General features: G+C 36.3%; 1 protein-coding gene across 1 annotated transcript; it reads left to right on the top strand.

Moving 5' to 3' along the window:
* Window positions 1-4,470: 4,470 nt before the first annotated feature.
* LOC111507798 (opsin, ultraviolet-sensitive) lies at window positions 4,471-15,667 on the top strand. The gene is made up of 6 exons (XM_023163154.2): window positions 4,471-4,619; window positions 7,954-8,151; window positions 8,220-8,566; window positions 11,996-12,168; window positions 13,877-14,139; window positions 15,141-15,667. Exons 1-6 carry the CDS (start codon window positions 4,576-4,578, stop codon window positions 15,247-15,249), a joined length of 1,134 nt encoding a protein of 377 aa, XP_023018922.2. The 5' UTR covers window positions 4,471-4,575; the 3' UTR covers window positions 15,250-15,667.
* Window positions 15,668-15,693: the final 26 nt, after the last annotated feature.

Genomic DNA, 15,693 nt, shown 5'->3' with positions numbered 1-15,693 from the left:
ATAGACTTTATTTCCAATAAGTGTTCCACTACAAGAGCAGTTTTCTCTGTTGGACTGGTACTCTACACTAATGTATAGTCGAAGTAAACGATAATGTGAACATTTAAAGTGTACGTGGATTGTTATGTTACGGTGACGAATAGAAATCGGGGATGGTTATCGCCGTCGTGTTCAGTTCAGGAACTGATCGCGATTTGAGTGTTGAAATTCGATATTGGTGCAGTTATAATTACTTAAAATTGTTGTTATCTGTTTCAAATGTGGCGTCCTTGGACAATTACTAACATTAATAACGAGTGTGATAACAACGCAGACTTTCTCCAGTGGAGTGATTCCAATAGCGATGGTGAACAATGCGAAAAAGAGATACCAGTGAATAAAATTCTGATGAATTTGAATATTGAAACACAGAGAGTATGTTTTAATGTATATATAAGAATCTACATTTCAAGTTTGGTTTCGAGGAAAACAAACTATTACAAGCAACATCAGATTTAACCGAAATTCCTTCCTCAACTGTTGGTGAAATAGTCAAAAACAAACCTTATGAACGCAAGACGCGATGTGATGCATGATTACCAAAACCTTTAGATGTTCATCTAATAAAATCATTGAAAAAAACAATATACGACTGTTACAAAAGCAATGAGATTCCTACAACTGAAATCATCAGGAAGAAATTGAATACATCCGGCCATAACGTGAGCTGTTGTGACAAAACTCTTCAGAATTTGATAAAGACACTAGGATATAGATTTAAAATAATAAACAAACGTCAAGCAGTTATGGAGAGCAGAAGAATAGTGGAGTTGCGTAACAAATATTTAGAACAAATAACTAAATATAGACAAGAACAACGACAAATTTTCTATTTGGACGAAACTTGGTATGACACTCACGATACAGTTACGAAATGGTGGACTGATGGTTCGAGAATGTGTACGCCTCACATTCCTGCAAACAAAGGATCGCGACTAATCATTGTGCATTGCGGAGGAAGTAATGGATGGGTTCCGAATTCTTTGAAATTATGTGGGAAAAAACTTGAGGGCTGCAATGTTGACTATCATATGAACATGGAAGCTAATATTGGAAACACATTGATCCCAAATTTGGAGAAGTATCTAATACTACCGAAGAAGACTGACAGAAAAGAATTAAAAAAGTAATTTCAGTTGAAAAAGACCATATGGAGATTGTCGTCATTTAAATAACGAGAGTGATAGTGAAAAAAAGAATAAGGAAGAGGAATTATCAGAAGCGTTTGAAGAAAGATAGTGAAGTGAGTAAGTAATATTCAGAAGTATTTCTTATTATTACCCTGTTATTTGAATCCCCACTTTCCCACTCACCTAGGTATATAAACGAAATATTTATTATATATCATTATATATATTTTCATTATAGATAGATAGATAGAATCGTTGTGTTGTTTTGTCTGTTGAGTTGGCTTGATCCTTGTTCTGCATTTTTTGTTTGATTCTGTTTTCTAATTTATCTATTGTCTTTTGGGGGTATCCGTTTTCGTTCGCTATTTGGTATATGATTTTCCGTTCTTTGTTCCGGGCATCCTTGCTGAGTAGTATCCTTAACATTCTATATATGAATGCGTTATATGCAGCCATTTTTTGTGATGGTGGATGGTTTGAACTTGCGGGTATGGTGGAGCTTGTTTGTGTAGGTTTGACATTTTTCAATTTCAGGAATACCCAAAAAATACCCAAAAAGATTCCAACGAAAAAGGTATTACTGGCAACCATAAAACAACGTTATTTTAAAAAAATAGTATATTATTGATTCGATATGTGAAGCACGTGGTCATATTCTCTTACGTTTGCCTCCATACTATTGTGTGTGCAATCAAATTAAAATGGTTTGGGCCACAATGAAAGAAAGCTTGCGGAAATGTAATCAGTCACCGACTTTCAATACTGTGGTGCTTGACAATATAAGGCGAGTGGTGAATGAAGTAGGTAAAAGTGATGTGTGGAAGAACTGTGTGGCCCACGTTATCTGTTTAATTTGATTTTTCTAGCAATCTATTATTTTGTAAATATATGTTTGACCAGAATTCGGTGTGATTATTTGTGTATTTTAGAGTTTTTGAGTCGGAAATCAACTACCTTGAATTTCGAAGTTTTTCATAATTACCCATGGTGAAAAATTCAGTTGAAATAATTTTTTCATCGAGTGATCAATTACTATGATTGTAAGAATAAGTAACTGAAAAACTACGACTGAAAAATTTTATACCGACGCCTATGTCGAGGCGGGAATTCCTTCTCTGTGCTGTTCCAATTGGTATTGGAAATACTATACAAGCTTCTTACAGAAGGTCCAGAAGATGTGAATGACGAATTCTTTCAGTAAATTTCTATTTCGTTAGACAGTATATACCATTTCGAATTTATTTAAAAAGTGTGTTTGTTTTCTTAATGTTTATTTTCAATACACAAGTTCAATGCATTTCTTTCACTCCTCGGCGGTATCCAGCCACTTCTATCAAAAGATAAATATCGGATAATTTATCTCACTTGAATGAAATTTAATGTTTTTCGAAGATTCGTATAGCAATGTGTGTGATATCCACTTGAATATAAAGTTTCCGATAACAGAAATTACACGGTGAACGTGTACATATTAGGAGATGAATGTGATATTAATAATCTATTAGCTTTTCTCAGAAATAACAATTTGTTACATACTCTCTAAGCTTTTTTCCATGAACATGTAATATATCGACAAATAAATAATAAAAAAAAATAAATGTGTCGTACTTTTTCTCACTCATAACCTTCTAACTCATAACCTAACATAACCTATGATCTGAAATACTAGGATCTGAGGTTCCAGTACAGCATTCACTATCGTTTAAATTAGGCATTATATTGTCTATGCAACTTGAAGATGTAGAAGTTACTCCAGTAGCGGCAGTTATTTTAGGGTTACGTCCGAACGATTTAATGATATTCAACCGGGAATTTGAGATGTAGTCATTTTTAGAACTGTCGATATTGAAATCCCTCATTAATATTATGTTTTTATATCTTGCTGATATCATTGCTAGAAGTTCTTCAATTTGATTGAAGAACAGTTCATATTCTTTGGATCAATGCAATTTCTTTTGATAATTTAATACTACAAAATTTGCATGCTGCTCAATGCAAAAAGTATCCAAAAGGAGAGGTTTACATTGTAAGTCTTTGTGAACATGTATGGAAACACCACCATGTTGGGGGGTTTGTCTACAAAAGCAACTAGTTAGTTTAAAATTATCCAGATTGATAGTTTTCAAACAGTCTAAATTGAGCCAATGTTCAGTCAAACAAATGACATCACAATGTTCGTCATCGAGGTACAACTGTAACTGTTCTATTTTATTAGTAAGACACTGGATATTGAGGTGGTAAATCTTAAATGTGTCCTTCTGAAGATTTCCTTTATTGTTCTTTAGACAAAAACATTTTTAGGTTGTGACATACTTCCTGCTAGTGATTTTTTATTTTGGTCACCTAAAAACCTCTTCCCTTTTCGAAACTCAAATCTTTCGAACGCTATTTTCCTAGGCCAAAAGTTTGGATCATAGACTGTTTGTAATTTGTCAGGATTCACTCCAATCATGAAAGACTGATTGTCGACACGGCAAATGTGTAGTATGGTCTGGGACTCTGCTGATGTACAGCCAAATTTTTTTATTACCATCTTCTTTTCCTCGGAAATTTTGGTCACCTTCGCCTGTTCCTAGAATGACATTTGTCCGGTTTTTTTGTTTCCTTTGTCTTCTTTTGGGTGTTACAAAACCTTGATGTATGTACAGCTCGGTTTTCTGGATACTTTGAACTCGAAGGTCTAAGGTCTAAGAATAATCGCTTTCTCTATCTCTGTTTCGAGCGTGAACTATGTTTATATTCAGATTATTCTTGAACTACCCAGGTCGGAATGTAGTATAGTGGTCTCCAAGCTGTTCATAAATATGTCTGCTAAAAGTGGACCAAGGGGTGACCCATTGGTGAACCTGAATAATGTTTATAAAATTTGTTATTTTACTGTAAGTAATTCTGGTTTAGGCATACATCGAAAGCTGCGATTTTTAGTTTCTCTAATTCAGTGAAAATAAGTTTAGTATCTGAAAGAAAATGTCTTAGCTCATTTTGACTAATTCTCGTTGGGTCTTTCTTGATGACAGTAAGATTTTCCTTCTAGCATAACGATTGCATTTGATTTTAAGCTTTTGTGAGAAGATCGTTTTTCTCTTAGAATTTACCTAAAGTCCTGATCTCTCTTTTTTGCTACTCCTCCAGCTCTCGTCACATCTATCTTTCTGCCCAGTGACCCATGATAGATGAGAGCAAATCAGATCAACGTCTCATTCTCCGCAAAATAATGAAATCCTTATTGTCGATCTGTACTACAAGCCAAACAAGGATTTATTCCGGTTTAATCGGATTTAGTGGGATTACATATGTAATTGTACAAGATTTTCTTTTATTGAATTACGCCTATAAAAATGAGAGTCTTCTGGAACCAAGTGCCAGTTTAGAAGAAATCTCATGTGTATCGCCGACCGATATCAAGATGGGTTTCCCTAACTGGACCGTCCCTGCAGACCCTCAAGCCAGGTTAGTTCAAACTATTCAATTTGTTAGGTGCATGTCGAAGGAAATTATATTCAAAAAATACTGAACTGCAACTGACATGTTTTTTGTGACTTCCTGCCCTTTAGGATCGACATATTGTGACAGGTCTGTTCTTCTTTCATAGATATACAGCGTGACTCACGGTCGATGGTAGGTTAGACGTTTCTGGAAAACGCAAAGCATGATTTTTCTGAAAATTTCACCTCTCACATTTCCTTACCTGTTCTATCGATCTAAAATATTTTCAGCATTGCGGCGTTGCCACTTCCATCAAAAAGTCCTAGCAACTTATTTTTTTAAATGGAACACCCCGTATATTGATACATTTTTGGAATCGCTCTGGTATTTTAATACTTTTTTGTTAATAATGTCCTATACCTATCTCTATCTGTTTTCGAGATAAAAAATAAATTGTGCTAAATATGGTCCAAAACATAGCCTTAATTAAAATTAAGTACAGCAGTACTCTCAATTCATGAAAAGTTGATATTTTGATGATAGTTTGGACAAACTCGAAATATTCAAATAACACCAAGAAATCGACTCCATATCATACAGGGCGTGCTAAAATTACTATTATTTCCATTGTGCATAAAAGTAGTCAAAAGTTCATTTTTTCAAATGAAACCCCCTGTATATTACTCGGTGAATTGAAAGATGGTGCAAAATGCTTCAAGATGGTATATTGTGTCCCTATACCTAAATCGTCAAGTGGCGTGAGATCGGGTTATCTCGGTGGCCAATCCCACGGCCCTAAACGCCTAAACCAACGATCGTTGAAGAGTTCGTCAAGTTTCCTGGAAACTTCCTGTGTGGAATGAGCTGACGCTCCGTCCAGTTGAAACCACGAATTCCTATATTCCTCTAAAGGCAAATTTTCAAGAAAATCGGTTACAGTCGTCCTCAATATTTGGAGATATCTCTCTGCATTCACTGTGTCTTCATAAATAAAAAAGCTAATTTTATTGTTCTTCAGAATACAGAAAACATTCAGTTCAAATTTTTCTTGAAAACCCATTTCTTTTGTAACATGAGGATTATGATCAGCCCAAAAATGTTCATTCCTTCTATTGAAAATACCATCCCTCGTAAATTTTGATTCGTCGCTCCAAATTATTTTTGACAAAAATTCCCGATCTTCCTGTGTATGAATCAAAAGGGATTCACAAAATTGCATTCTACGTTCGAAGTCTTCTGCTTTTAGAGCTTGAACTTTGGTAAATTTATACGTATACATTCCGTGATTTTTAAAAATTCGTTGTACTGAAGCATGTGATATACCTAAATCTTTTTCTGCACTGCGAATGGAAGCTTCTGAATATGGATAAAAATATGCCAAAACGTTAACAGTATTGTCCTCATTTGAAGTAACAGGTTTTGGTAATGTTGAAGGCGCTTTTAACATGGAGCCGTAGTTGAGGAAATTTTTGTAATCTTACAAACTTCCTCTCGTTCATTGGTGTTAATTCAGGATACATTTGGTTGAATTTCCTACAAGTTCTGGCAATGATTTGATCACACTGTCCGTGTATAATAAATAATTTCAAAAGAACTTCGTTTGAATAATCAATATTTGCATTCATTTTTGGCGATTTTTTGAAACACCATCAATAACCATTTATCAATTACTTATAAAAGTCATCAAACTGTCATAAGCTTGATATTTCCACGGCTACCTAGAAATCAAATTCTTTAAAAATAATTTTTTGTACAACTGTTATTGAAAATCTCTTTGATAGAAACACTTCAATCAGAACACCTACCAAAAAATCATTTAGAAAAGTTCACACATGCAGTTCGTGCTATTGGTAATATTAAATCCTTGTAAAGTTACTGACGATAACGAAGTAGTATTCAGTCCAACTGTAGAAAGTCCTTCATGACTAACCAATAATCCTCCTTAAAATAACGTGAGTTGGCGAATGTAGTTGTAACATATGCCTTGTAATCCAAAGATCGTGTGTTCAAATCCCATGGACCCTATATTTTTTTTTATTATCAGCAGTAAAGTTATACGAAAAAAATTGTATGATACATTTGTTAAAAGTGATTTTATTTTGCTCATGAGTTTGCTCCACTTGCTGACGCTCGTTTTGCAATAATCCCCACTCGCAAAATAAAATGCCACGTTCAACACTTGTAGGTAAAACGTGAATAACTATTTTTCCACAAAAACGGCTTTATTAAGAAAACTTGACGATTTAGGTTTAGGGACATGTATATCATCTTGAAGCATTTTTCACCATTTTTCTGACTAATAAGAAAATGTTTCTTTCTTATTCAGCGGAATCGGGCAAATTTCGGAGATGCAGTTGGTTTGTACCTCGTCCACTAGATGGAGTAACATTTTGTTGTTCGCTCCAACTTAGGAAAAGGAATGAAATACTCTGAAAGAATTCCGATTTTTAATTATGGAATATCATTGACTTTAGGTCGATGATGGCCACTGATGAGTGGCTAATGAGCCCGATACCGATCTGCAAGTGTGCCCGTTCCAAAATTGAAGGTCGACTCTTTCAGTTGTATTGCCAATTGCATATGCAGGAAATTTTCTGTAAAGGTTCCTGCAGTGACGCTTGTCAGATATAATCCAACGCCCTTCGTGGTATTAGCCAAAGGAGTAGTTGTTTTCTGATAGCCGTCAGTCCATTCAATCTACTGTGTAGGTATATCAGAGACTGGCTTCAAGCATAGCCCACTGACTAATAAGAAAGTCATATAGTTTCCCACATTTTTGTTAAATAATGGAAAATTAGCCAAACGTGTTTTCTCCAAAAAACGAAAATATTTCCGTTTCAATTTATTTTATTTCATTTTTGGGAAGGGAAGATTTTGGCTTTCCACTTCTCTATTTTCATACAAAAAATATACCCCTTTCAATTCAAAATAGATTCCTGTGGCTGGGATTGTCATCGTGATATGAGTAGATTCATCTCATCCTTGACATGAAGTCGTAATTTGATGAATGAATTGAGTGATTCATCTTGCAATGTTGTTCAGATCGGTGCTAAAGAGGCGATTAGACAAGTGTCTTATTCCGAAACATCGATGTCCCCCATTGAGGATGACAGTGTTCCATACAAGTGAAATTTTATCTCTTTCGTGTACTATATTGTGAATGCTGTTTGATTAGATCCGTTTAAAGTAGTCCCCACTAGATATAATACACTTGTGCCACTTGTGTTTTTTACAGTCCTCCAAGCAGTTCTGCTACGCTAATTTTTCAGAAATTAATCTTTCCTAAAATTGAACCTACTCTTTTCAATTATATTTCACATTTCGTTTGTAGGTTTTCTCACAAGAATGTATTTTTCAGGGTCATGGAGCAAATAGACACCTCATTCCGGCGTACAGGATGGAACGTAGCTCCAGAAGACCTCATTCATATTCCAGATCACTGGCAACAGTATCCGGCTCCAGATAAATCCCTACACCTACTCCTGGGAATGCTATACGTTTTTCTTTGGCTTGCAGCCATGATCGGCAACGGCCTGGTGCTATGGATATTCTCAACGTAAATATTCTGTTCTTCCACTTTTCTGTTCTGTTCTTCCACTTGACTTACACTTAACCTCTCTTCAGTGCGAAGTCTCTTCGAACTCCTTCCAATATGTTCGTCGTCAACCTGGCCTTCTGCGACTTCATCATGTTCTTCGTTATGCCGATATTCGTATACAACTCCTTCGATCAAGGTTTCTCCGCCGGCTGGCTCGCCTGCCAGATTTATGCCATGGTGGGCTCCTTTTCCGGCATCGGCGCAGGCATGACCAACGCCTGCATCGCCTACGACAGGTTCAATACTATTACGAGGCCGTTTGATGGGAAGATTTCCAGGCCCAAGGCGCTTGTGATGATCATCTTCGTGTGGATGTACACGACCCCTTGGGCGGTATTGCCGATGTTCGAGATTTGGGGCAGATTTATGCCAGGTACGAAAGAAGCGAAATTTTTCTGATTTCATTCGGTTGTTTTTCATCTTGATCAAAGATGAAAGTGAAAACAAGATCGAAATTTCGAATAAAGCCAGTATTGAAAAAATCCGAATTTGTGCACTTTACCGAACACACGGTATACAGTGCTAGTCAAAAGTCCCCTCCCCCCCTCGTATCTTTTGAACGGGTATACTTATAATAATGAAATTTGGAGTGTGGAAATAAACGGATGTAGGCTTCTTAACTGGTCATAACAGGTGACGCAATAGTCATAAATGACGTCACAAGGCCACTGTGACCAAAAATTTTAAATGGGACCCTATGGCAAGTGACAGCTCGTTTGAAAGGTATTGAAAATACCTATTCAGTCATACCAATTTTGTTTGGGTTTCGGCTGATTTTGATTGATAAATTGAAGAAATACGAAAATTATAGTTTCGCATTTAATTAATAAAGATTTAAGAACCAGTTCTTATAATAAGTGTTCAAAATGTGCTCCATCTACTTCCTGGCAGTAATGCATCCTATTGCTAAACTCTTGTCGTACTCGTCCCAGTGTGTCAGGGGAAATTGCCCTACATTCTTCAACAATTCGTTGTTTCAGAATGGCAATACTGTCAGGTGCTATAACGTAAACCTTAGATTTCAAGTACCCCCATAGAAAAAAATCTAATGGTGTAAGGTCCGGTGACCGAGCTGGCCATTCGATCGAACCTCGTCGTCCAATCCATCCACCACGATATTCTTCATCTAGGTAACGTCTTACTGCACCGTAATAGTGTGCAGGAGCACCATCTTGTTGAAACGTTATTTCCAAGTTGTCGAATTCATCTGGATTATCTTCTAGAATTTCAAGAATTAACGCCTCAATATCAGTTTGTAACATCTCCAGATACAATTTACCGGTTAAGTTAGCATTGAAAAAAAGAGGCCCAACTATGTGGTTTCCCAAAATACCTGCCCAAAGTTTTACTTTTTCTGGAAATTGAGTATGTTTTTCATGAAAGATGTGAGGATTTGTGTCACTCCAATACCTCACATTTTGAGTGTTAACATTTCCATTGAGAAAGAAAGTACTTTCGTCACTAAAACAAATTGTCTGTATGTAGCCTGGTTGTTGGTTCATTTTATCGGACATAGTTTCACAGAATTCTAGTCTTCGGTCGGGGTCATCATCTGAAAGTTGGTGCACCATTTTTAATTTGTATGGATGAAATTTGTTTTTAGCCAACACCCTATGTACTGTCCTTTGACTGACTTCACAGATAGACGCAACTTGGGCTGTGGAAGAAGTAGGGTTCACTACCATTTCTCCAAGTATGTCAATTTTTTTGTCATCACTAATTGTTGGTCGACCAGATCGTTTGGCATCTTGAACACTACCTGATGCTTCAAACTTCCGAAGAAGCTCCCTTAAATAAACCCTCGATATAGGGCGATCGGGGTACCTCTCATTAAACAGTCGTTCCGCTGCATGGAAATTGTTTCTACATTCACCAATTATTAAGATAGCTGCTACTTTGTCGGCTACAGTACGTACCATTTTGCCTATGTAAACACTTAAACGTCTCGTTAAACAATAGGCGTACCAGAGGCGTACTTTAAAGTCTTTATTAATTAAATGCGAAACAATAATTTTCGTATTTCTTCAATTTATCAATCAAAATCAGCCGAAACCCAAACAAAATTGGTATGACTGAATAGGTATTTTCAATACCTTTCAAACGAGCTGTCACTTGCCATAGGGTCCCATTTAAAATTTTTGGTCACAGTGGCTTTGTGACGTCATTTATGACTATTGCGTCACCTGTTATGACCAGTTAAGAAGCCTACATCCGTTTATTTCCACCCTCCAAATTTCATTATTATAAGTATACCCGTTCCAAAGATACGAGGGGGGGGTGGGGACTTTTGACTAGCACTGTATATGTATACTAACATGTACTTTGAACTTGACATGTTATTGTTCAAAACCGTGTATCAGCTTATATCTGTTAATTTCCAGTTTTCCTTGACTACTTTCCCACTAATATAATAAATACGAAAAAAAATGAATATTGCGATAACATAATGTAGCAAATTAAAGAATTAACTGTCTTATTTATTTCCAACAATATTTCACTAATCACAAACTAATTTATTTATTATAAGACTCAGCAACTAACGCCTAATTTATTTCCACTATTTGAATTTTTTGTTTAGACGCTCGATTCACTTTCTGAACTGCCCTCTTGGGTCGGGAAGACGGCTTATATCGGTAACGGTCCTTTCTAGAATTCTGTAGCCAGTTCGGTCCTAGAATTTTACCGGCGATTCCCGACTGCATTTTTTCGCGTTGATATCATGTGTTTGTTCCATGAGTCGGCCGGCGTACTGGTCAGGGGCGGCTTCACATTGGTTACAATAATATGGCTCATTTAAATATTTTATTCGTAGGTTCAATTATTCAATAAGACTATAAGATAACTGAAATGGATCGAAAATTAAGAAGATATAAAAATAAGAATATTAATATTGTACACTAGCGAACCTCCCCGGCTCCGCTAGCGTGCAGTGCTGATACTAAATATGAGTTCACCCACCGAAAATTTAATGGCATGGAGAAACTGTGATAAAAAGGTAATTTTATCTTATGAACAGTTGAAATATTCGAAAATCCTTTTTTATTGCACATCTACAATATAGAACGAACCTACACACAAAATTTCAGTTCTCAAAAATATACTGGAACGGAAAAACAGTAGACTTTACGTCGGTTCAGCGAGACAGTGACGTCATATCACCAGTCAAGTTGTTTCTCAGCTCGCCCAGTCAACCAGAGTGCACCAAATTGTCACGTAGCGTCCTCAAACTGTCACCTAGCTCGCCACCTAATCAGAGCGCACGCTTCTGCATTTCAGAACATCGTGGCAGGAGATTCGAATTTTCTTTGGACATAAATAATTCAAGCAGACTGACCATCCAGACAATCAGGATCAGATATTGAAAGTAATTGCGGAATGTTGATAGTGATGGCTTCGCTTTGGTTTGAGGTATTGAGAGAGCTGGAAGTGACTTATCACTCTAGGGTGTTGGCGTTATCGCTGTTTGAGAGATAAGGGGTCGGGCGCGATTGGAATGAAGATCTTCAGAAAAAATTTTGACATCTAGACCAGCCAATGGTTTAATAGATACAGTTGACGTTTGTAAAATGTTCTTGTTACCAATATAAATTGAACCCAGCTTGAAATGTTCCAATGAAAACACGTTACCTACAGCAGAACTGGGAACTTGTCTCTCTGCCTCAGCTCTGGTGCGGAAACAGTATTGAATCGGATTAATTTCAAGAATGTTTTCCATTTCTACCCTTGAACTACTTGTATGTTCATCCACTTCGACACATGTTTTATAAAAGCAATGTATCTAATATTTTTTATTGAATTTCAGAGGGATTTCTGACAGCGTGTTCATTTGACTATCTCACGAGAGATTTTGAAACCAAATTGTTCGTGGGGGCCATTTTCACTATGTCTTACATCGTCCCCATGAGTGCAATTATTTACTTTTACAGCCAGATCGTCAGCAAAGTGTTTTCGCATGAAAAAGCTCTCAGAGAGCAGGTGAACATTTTTAAGCAGCTAGTTATATCGGCTACCAGTTCTTTAGTAGTAGATTTTAGAAACACTTTCAATTATTATTATTAATTGTGGGATTTGACTTTGAAATTCTGTTGAAAATATATGCTAGAAGTAGAATAACCATGATGTATATTTTCAAATGTTCAGTCATTCATGCAAAATACATTGGTCCTTCGTTGCTTGTGAAAATTTCATACATGATGTGTTTTTATAATGACATGCTCAAAACATTCTGTAACATCTACTAGAGGAACTGAAAAATTCGTCCTACTAATAGTCAGTAATTCTTCATAAGATGGTTCGATACCTATAAACCAATAGGCACAATTCATTGCGTTTCTATAACCTAACAACTATTTGGCCATTAACCACTGAAACGTATCAGGTGCATTTTTCAATCCAAATGGAATACTTTTCTGTGGTCGAATACTACTTTTCTGCAACTTTTTAATTAATCGAGTTTATTTACAAATTTCACAAGTATTACCCGTGTTTGAATTGAAAGGTTTAATTTTTAGGTGTGTAGAACATGCAAATAAGTAATTATGACACACAAACTGGAAGAAAGAGCCACCCTGAAACAGATCTAACACATCTATTTATTGAGTTATTTACATTTTTTGTATCAATATGAAGTAGGTAGTAGAAAGCGAAAAACTTTTTTTCCAAAAATCAATCACTCCTAGAAATATAACCCGCCGAACACACACCTTGAGGTGTCTCAAGGTGACCTACGCGAAGGTTTTGCAAGGTGCAGCGACATTACTGTCGTTGCGCGGCTTCTTCAACCTTCTTGGGGTTCCATCCGTGGAGGTGCACAAGTGAGGAAGCTTTCCTGCAGGAGCAGCCGGTTCCTTGCTTTTATTCAAGGCGGATCTCTTGGCGCCAGCCGCAGGATGTGCCCTTGCTGTTGAAGGTGGAGTGGGGGAGAAAGAGGACGCACTTTATATGCTTTATATGTTAACCATATACTACATATAAATAATATAAACTTCGAGTGACGATTCTACGAAATGAAAAACTTATAGTGGGACATGAAAATGTTTTGTGGGAGAAAATGTATAAGTGGGTATACTTACTTTCATAAAGGTTATGACATAAATAGTAAAATAAAGTAGAAATAACCGTAGCGTAATTCTTTGGAGAACTTCACCATTAGTAAGTTTCACAGTAATAATAAGTAGATCAGAGGATGAAGTAGAAATAGATTTAGACTGGTAGAATTCATCAAATTATTATTTTTAATGTCATTTGAATATTGAGTCACCAACATTCATAACAATAAATGTGTTCATGAGTATGTAACGTGATTTTAACTTTTACAACTGATCAATAGGTACAAAATTCTCGTTTTTATAACGATACAATTATTTGTCCATTGTCAAATGAAACGTATCAGGGGCATTTTTCTATCCAAATGGCATACATTTCTGTGGTCAAATGCAACTGTTCCGCAACCTTTTAATCAATCAAGTTTATTTACAAATTTCAGAAGTATTTTCCATGTATCACATATGAATAACAAACTTCAAATGACCATCCTACGAAGTGAAATACTTCGTGGGACATACAAATATTGTGTAAGAAATATACACATTTAAAAAGTTGGCTACTTATTTCATGGTCTGTTGAGCAGAATCGATGCAAAATGTAATGAAACTACTCGTAACAAGTTATCATTGATCCTCAGGCTAAAAAGATGAACGTGGAGTCTCTGAGAGCAAACCAGCAGCAGAAGAACGAGACAGCTGAGTTGAGGATAGCAAAGGCCGCCCTGACGGTTTGCTTTCTCTTCGTGGCTTCTTGGACTCCTTATGCCGTTTTGGCCCTCATCGGAGCTTTCGGAGATCAGTCCCTTTTGACTCCAGGGGTTTCAATGATCCCGGCATTGGCGTGCAAGGTCGTTTCCTGCATAGATCCGTACGTGTATGCCATCAGCCATCCGAAATACAGGTAATATTTGAAAGAATAAAAATTTGTATGTTAAACGGTTTTATTTAAAAAACAAAGATGTAGATAATGTACTAAAAACTAAAAAATTATTCGGTAGGTCCTAGGTAGCAGTCACCACAACACAACAAACCATCATCATCATGTCCGATCGGACAGCAAGCCATGTTGATAGGCTGAAAAACACTTAAATGGTGCTTCACCATTTCGTTAGTTACAATTAATAAAGTAGCTTATTATTTATAATATAGTTGTAAGGTGATTGTCGACCAACACTGAAGAATGAAGCTGAACTTCATTAAAGGTCGGCCGGTGGTCTAGCAGTCTACGGCGTTCTCATAAATCCGATTAGGATATTTCAATGCTGGTTAGAAACAAAATATTAAAACCTGTGACTGATTGAAAAAAAAAACATATTTTTTGTATGATTTATTTATTCATTAATTTGTAACAAGGCCTGCCAATAGATAGAAATCCAATGGCAAGACGGCAATTTCTGAGATTACGTTGACTATATTATTTTAGCGTGTACCTGTTACACATACAATTTTTATTTCAAGAATTTTGGCTCAGATATCTGGTAGTATAATCAATTAACAACAAATGCTACAAATAAATCAAGAATTGGCAACCCTGCGATACATTCATAAAACAGGAAGTATAGAATGACATTGACAGAACTACTAATTGTTTCGCTCAGTGCGCTGAAAATTTATATCCCGAAAAATGCTCTTTTTCGCCTCTTGTTAGTTCTGTACTCTTTGGTTTTCAGCACCTTATTTCCTTTTTTATAGAAAATTTCACGTCGTAGCCCGCGAAATTTTGAACATTCACCTCATTTTCTGAACAGACTTCGTATCATTCCCGATGGGAAATGACCGATTATGTCCAATGGTTTTCTGACTGAATATAAAACTTCTGGTGACCTCTAAATGCGGTTGAAGGTCGTGGTATAGTATTTTTAAACGTTACATCAGGAATTAATGAAAGGATTTATGTTGCAGGATTGAACTACAGAAACGGCTTCCATGGCTAGCAATAAATGAGCCAGCTGACGATAAATCAACGGCTACAGAGGCATCTCTTCCACAGTCTGCCAGTATACCAACATAAAAGACAAAACATTACCAGGACACTTTTTTATGAAACTCCGGTGCTATTTATATCGATTCGCTGACAATTTCAGAAGCGTTGGAAAATCACTGTGTAGTGGATGACATCAGATTTTTCTATTCTTCTGAGAATGATCAACGTTTGACGACTTTTCAGCTATTCACACGGAAACAGGATTTTGGATTTTGAAACCGTGGCATTTTTAAGTCTCTGAGAGACCTACGTACAATGCCAACGGAATATTGTAGTTAGGTAGTTGGAGTTGGAGAAAAGGGGTAAGAAAATTTATTTAGACATCCATAAAGATAAGAAACGGGGAACGAACCTTTTCTCGAACATCGACAAATAAATGGTACCTTTCACGGAAATTGAGAGAACTTTTCTTGTAGATTTGAGAATAAAGGTACAAGCAACTGCACTGTTGAGTATCATTCTTCATTGTCA

Source organism: Leptinotarsa decemlineata, unplaced genomic scaffold, assembly GCF_025532065.1.
Source record: "Leptinotarsa decemlineata unplaced genomic scaffold, Ldec_3_MD MMD2_P_RNA_scaffold_2, whole genome shotgun sequence".
NCBI lineage: Eukaryota > Metazoa > Arthropoda > Insecta > Coleoptera > Chrysomelidae > Leptinotarsa > Leptinotarsa decemlineata.
Note: the sequence above shows the minus strand (reverse complement) of the source record. Positions and strands in the feature narration are given on the sequence as shown.